This window comes from Coregonus lavaretus (genome assembly GCF_964263955.1).
Source record: "Coregonus lavaretus genome assembly, chromosome: 32".
Classification (NCBI taxonomy): Eukaryota; Metazoa; Chordata; class Actinopteri; order Salmoniformes; family Salmonidae; genus Coregonus; species Coregonus lavaretus.
The window spans coordinates 33,888,600-33,894,776 of NC_140019.1; the positions used below are offsets into that span (position 1 = coordinate 33,888,600).

The 6,177-nt window shown below is 40.1% G+C and overlaps 1 protein-coding gene across 1 annotated transcript in view; it reads right to left on the bottom strand.

Annotated features, from left to right (window-relative positions):
• LOC311107261 (histone-lysine N-methyltransferase PRDM9-like) overlaps positions 1-4,442 on the bottom strand; it is a gene marked incomplete at both ends in the record, with an annotated part of 47,970 nt that extends 43,528 nt beyond the window's left edge. Inside the window, 2 exons of the mRNA XM_084149741.1 lie at positions 3,734-3,794; positions 4,384-4,442. Of these exons, the coding sequence (XP_084005867.1) occupies positions 3,734-3,794; positions 4,384-4,442 (120 nt within the window). The remainder of the gene's footprint in view (positions 1-3,733; positions 3,795-4,383) is intronic.
• Between the last annotated feature and the right edge of the window lie 1,735 nt (positions 4,443-6,177).

The following is a 6,177-nucleotide window of genomic DNA, read 5'->3' on the forward strand; positions in this document are numbered from 1 at the left end:
CTTTTTTTCACAATTCCTGACATTTAATCCTAGTAAAAATTCCCAGTTTTAGGTCAGTTAGGATCACCACTTTATTGCAAGAATGTGAAATGTCAGAATAATAGTAGACAGAATGATTTATTTAAGCTTTTATTTATTTCATCACATTCCCAGTGGGTCGGAAGTTTACATACACTCAATTAGTATTTGGTAGCATTGCCTTTAAATTGTTTAACTTGGGTCAAACGTTTCAGGTAGCCTTCTACAAGCTTCCCACAATAAGTTGGTGAATTTTGCCCCATTCCTCCTGACAGAGCTGGTGTAACTGAGTCAGGTTTGTAGGCCTCCTTGCTCGCACACGTTTTTTCAGTTCTGCCCACAAATGTTCTATAGGATTGAGGTCAAGGCTTTGTGATGGCCACTCCAATACCTTGACTTTGTTGTCCTTAAGCCATTTTGCCACAACTTTGGAAGTATGCTTGGGGTCATTGTCCATTTGGAAGAGCCATTTGCGACCAAGCTTTAACTTCCTGACTGATGTCTTGAGATGTTGCTTCAATATATCCACATAATTTTCCTTCCTCATGATGCCATCTATTTTGTGAAGTGCACCAGTCCCTCCTGCAGCAAAGCAGCCCCACAGCATGATGCTGCCACCCCCTTGCTTCACGGTTGGGATGTTGTTTTTCAGCTTGCAAGGTACCCCCTTTTTCCTCCAAACATAACGATGGCTACCCGGACTATTTGCACTGCCCCCCACCCACTCTTTTTATGCTGCTGCTACTCTGTTCATTATTTATGCATAGTCACTTTAACTCTACCCACATGTACATATTACTTCAACTACCTCAACTAGCCGGTGCCCCCGCACATTGACTCTGCACTGGTACCCCCCTGTATATATAGCCTCCCTACTGTTATTTTATTTTACTTCTGCTCTTTTTTTCAACACTTTTTTGTTGTTGTTTTATTTTACTTTTTTATTAAAAATAAATGCACTGTTGGTTAAGGGCTGTAAGTAAGCATTTCACTGTAATGTCTGCACCTGTTGTATTCGGCGCATGTGGCCAATACAATTTGATTTGATTTGGTCAAACAGTTCCATTTTTGTTTCGTCAGACCAGAGGACATTTCTCCAAAAAGTACAATCTTTGACCCCATGTGCAGTTGCAAACCGTAGTCTGGCGTTTTTATGGCAGGTCCTTTGCTGTTGTTCTGGAATTTATTTGCACTTTCCGCACCAAAGTACGTTCATCTCTAAAAGACAGAACGCGTCCCCTTCCTGAGCGGTATGATAGCTGCGTGGTCCCATGGTGTTTATACTTCCGTACTATTGTTTGTACAGATGAACGTGGTACCTTTAGGCATTTGGAAATTGCTCCCAAGGATGAACCAGACTTGTGGAGGTCTACCATTTTTTTCCCCGAGGTCTTGGCTGATTTCTTTTGATTTTCCCATGATGTCAAGCAAAGAGGCACTGAGTTTGAAGGTAGGCCTTGAAATACATCCACAGGTACACCTCCAATTGACTCAAATGATGTCAATTAGCCTATCAGAAGCTTCTAAAGCCATGACATCATTTTCTGGAATTTTCCAAGATGTTTAAAGGCACAGTCAACTTCGTGTATGTAAACTTCTGACCCACTGGAATTGTGATACAGTGAATTATAAGTGAAATAATCTGTCTGTAAACAATTGTTGGAAAAATTACTTCTGTCATGCACAAAGTAGATGTACTAACCAACTTGCCAAAACTATAGTTTGTTAACAAGAAATTTGCGGAGTGGTTGAAAAACAAGTTTTAATGACTCCAACCTAAGTGTATGTAAACTTCCGACTTATTTGATTTTTGATATACCACGGCTAAGGGATACGTCCTAAGAACAGCCGTGGTATATTGGCCATATAACACACCTCCTTGGGCCTTATTGCTTAATCATAGCAGTCAAACAAGTTAAATCAACATCCATTGATGAAAAATGATCTGGCCAGTTTAATAAGGGCAAATTCTATTTTCTCTTGCGATCTATTTTTAAGCTCACAATAACTATTATTTAAATGGAAACCTAATTTTCTTCTTAGCCTATGTCGATACATATTACGTCGATATTCCTTCATAATTCGCTCGATAACATTATGGAAAAACATTTTTGGCCTGCTATTCAGCCCTTGTGGGCGGGGTTTGAGTGGTCATTGGGCTAGAAATTTCAGCTAGACCTGGCAACCCTGACTATGCGTCATTTGCTCCCACTATAAACAACACAGATTAACTATCGTGGGTTAAGTTATAAATATCTTTACAAAATTGTCATTTTGTCACTGTTCAGCTACATCTGGGACACTTACCTATAGTAAGCATAGCCAGGTGGTTCCTCTTCAAGTTTCTGTACCGAACTTTCTCACATTTCACTAGATGGGTCCATTCCATCTTTGAGAAATAGGTCTTCAGATCATCGAAATCATCCTAGTGGGAGTGTGCAGGTGTAGCTATAATGTTGGCTCAGGTACAAATGGCACAAGCAGAAATCACCTGAACATATAATAATATAATATAATATGCCATTTAGCAGACGCTTTTATCCAAAGCGACTTACAGTCATGCGTGCATACATTTTTGTGTATGGGGTGGTCCCGGGGATCGAACCCACTACCCTGGCGTTACAAGCGCCGTGCTCTACCAGCTGAGCTACAGAGGACCACCATATCAGATACAGTAGCTACCTAGATAGATAGATGGCTAAATTCTACCTCTCCATCTTAAGTGGTTCCATCTAGAGGTTGACATGGGAGTGAAAATGAATTCCTGTCCCATCTTGTCCTGTAATTTGTTTTCCTGTGCTGTCCTGATCCCGCAACAGTTCTATATCCCTGGAATATTACTGTCCCTTCCCGATAAAAATCACTCCCATCCCGTTGCGCGCAGAAATATGTAGGCTATTGTGTTTGTTTAGGAAGTAGCCTACAGCTGAGCACTGCGCACATATTAACATTTACAAGGCATTGACATTTACAACATGATCATCAAATATGTATAACCTGAGCGGCAGTACTGCATAAGTCAATCAAATGTATTTTCACTCTTCACCTCAGATGGCACGGTTTAGTTAAATACTCGAACAATTGGGATTGACAGTAAAGTTGTTGGGAGTTGAGCAGCTACAGTATGCCCGCTCTCAGGTTCGTAGCCTATTTGATTAAACCGCAGAATTTTTTACAAGCCATGTACTTCGTTCCTTTGTTGTCAAAGACAACTGAACTCCATCAAATTGAGCTAAAACATCTATCCTTGGGTTTAATGTTAATGTTGGTGATGGGTCCTTGGCTGCAACTGATGTAGGTTGGCAATTGAGGCAGCCTAGTAACTACAGAAGCTACAACTGGACCTAACAGAGAGCGAACTGGGAGAGGAGAAATTACAATTTATTTTGTTATCGATTTCTATTAAGTAAACTATATTAGGCCTAGCCTACATTGTTGGTTTTCTTTTATGAAATGCTACACACATTACATATTTCCTCCCAAAATAGTTTAACACTATTCCTGTACTGACCTTTCCTGTGGACTGTTTGATACTGTCCCATCCTGTCCCGAACTTGACTCTAGAATTTGACTCCCATTCCTGACAGAATCCTGCGGGACCCGCAAGACCCATGGGAGTCCTGTTCCCCTGTCCTCTAGTCCCATCATCAGTATCTTTGTCTATGCTAGTTAGCTACTGTTAGCTGATAAACTTTCTAGGCATTTCTCAACTCACCTCTTCCGAGGAACTCATTTTAGCTGTCTTCCCTCGAAGTTCTTTGCCCCTGAACTTGTAGCTACAAGTGCGAAATATAGGAAAATAGTTAATATCATTATCAAGTGTTAATTTGTCAGCAGGTAGCTAATTTGACTATTTTGGTTAACTAGCTAACGTTAGCATTAGTCTTTTAGCTAGCTAGCTAGCACTAGCTAGGTACATATATAGTAGTTAACACAGTAACGTTCGCTAGCTAGCTACGTTACAGTACTGTACTTCTGTAATTTAGCACTGCAAACGTGTTTATGGTAACGTAGCTAACGTTAGCTACTGTACATTACCGAGCTAACAAATTATTCTCAATATAGCTAATAACATAGCAATATTTTACTATTTATAGCCTGGTATTCTAGCTAGCTAAATTACCTGCCTTTTGAAACCGTTGTTTTGAAAAACGAGCCAATATAATCCGACCATCCACAGTTCAGTCACTCTAAACTGAGGTAAATTTCGCGAGCAATTGAACAAGCCCACTGGTCCGCGAGACAACTTCTGGCGCCAAACAAAGCCCACTGGTCCGCGAGACAACTTCTGGCGCCAAACATACAACGGCGGGAAAGAGGGTGGAAAATCACTGACTGAACTCTCTCTGCCCAGTTGCCACTTGCCAGTGTTGCTGTTGTTGTCTGCCCATGGTGCTGACAGTCCAGCCAGTCTGTCTCTTCATTATCTGATAGAGCTCAATGGTTGACTGTTTCTTTCTATGTAGAATTATACATTTAGTCTGAGCTGCCAACTCTCAAGCATTGGCCATGAGTCGCATGCATTTGACCAAATTATCATGCTCTCAAGGCATTATATCTCATGCTTTAAAAAGTACAGCGCATTAACCTTTCAACTGTGCTCCAAATCTATAGGATTATAATGATGACAGAACTATGTGAGCATCTATTTTGAATTTCGTGGTAGTACATTGACATTCGTGGTTGCAAATATGATTGCAAATGTGTAATTTAATTTAGCAAGCTTGTATCATATGTGAAAGATTTAACAATGGTCGCAAACTTGTAACTTGACATTTGTTCATACATTCAATAAGATTTGCAAGTATAATTTATTTTCAGAATTATTACAGGTCCATTTATGAGTATGAATATTCTGCTGTAAATAAAAAATACACTTGCAGATTTTGAATCTGCCGCACACAGAGTTCTGTAACTGTTGTCATGTTACCAAAATATTCATGAACTTGTAAAATGTTTTGTAAATTTGTAGAAAGAGATTTGCAAGTAAAAATGTGATTTATGCAGCTCTGGGGGCAGGATCTTTTACTCCTGACCAATCAGTTCCCTCTGCCAAAACCACAACCACCTAACCATTGGCTGGATTGTTGCATCAATCAAATCTCAGGAAGTAGCTCCCCACATGAGCAAGAGAGGATGAGTGAGGTAAATGCAGTGGCGATTTTAGCATGTCAATCTTGGTGGGGCAAACAATATTTTTTTTTTTTTAATGCAAGCCAGCAAAGCCACTACACAACACTAAACAATACATTAACTGCACTATAACGGTGACTAATGGTGCCCACAAACTGTTAGGACCTACATAAAGCTGTCCCAACACCTTACCACTGCTACATCAGCAGAGCCTTGTCTGTCTGCGAAACAGTTCATCAGCCTCATTTACTGCCTTTAAAAAAAACATAGCTGATATGGCTGACTTGCTTAAACAAATGTGGTTTCTACTGACAATTGAGATGTACAAAATGTGGCTTAAGGGGACGATAAGCGGATAAGAGGCAATCCGTAATTTCGATTAAGACAATGAGCGAGCTAGGACGGACGTAGTCAATATAACTATTTTTTCAGCTCTTTTGAAATGTACAGCGACAGAATTCAGAACATGGCCCATTCTTACAGCATTTTCCCTGTACACCAAGTCAGAACCGTAGGATAAATAAAGGGGGCATATAAGCAGACATTGAAAGCTCTTACAATATTCGATGATTACATTTCTCTAAAACAGGCTATAGGCTACATGTGCTCCACCAAGTCAGAACAGTACGCGAAATTAAGAGGGGAAAATAGACCAAATTATTAGGGTGAGGCACATGGGCTACTAACAGCTTACTACACAACATACACTTAGTATTACTTTCTTAGCTACAGTATACAAATCTCCCTGGCATATTACATCATTTATGCAGCAGCATACAATACATTTTTGGACTCACCTTGTTGTGCTGTGCTCACTTGAACAGGAAGGTGGCGTGGCAGTTCTTTGTGGGCAAATTTTGTCATCAAACTTTGTCATCAAAGTCTGGCATTCTCTGCATATACAGTGGGGAAAAAAAAGTATTTAGTCAGCCACCAATTGTGCAAGTTCTCCCACTTAAAAAGATGAGAGGCCTGTAATTTTCATCATAGGTACATGTCAACTATGACAGACAAATTGAGATTTTT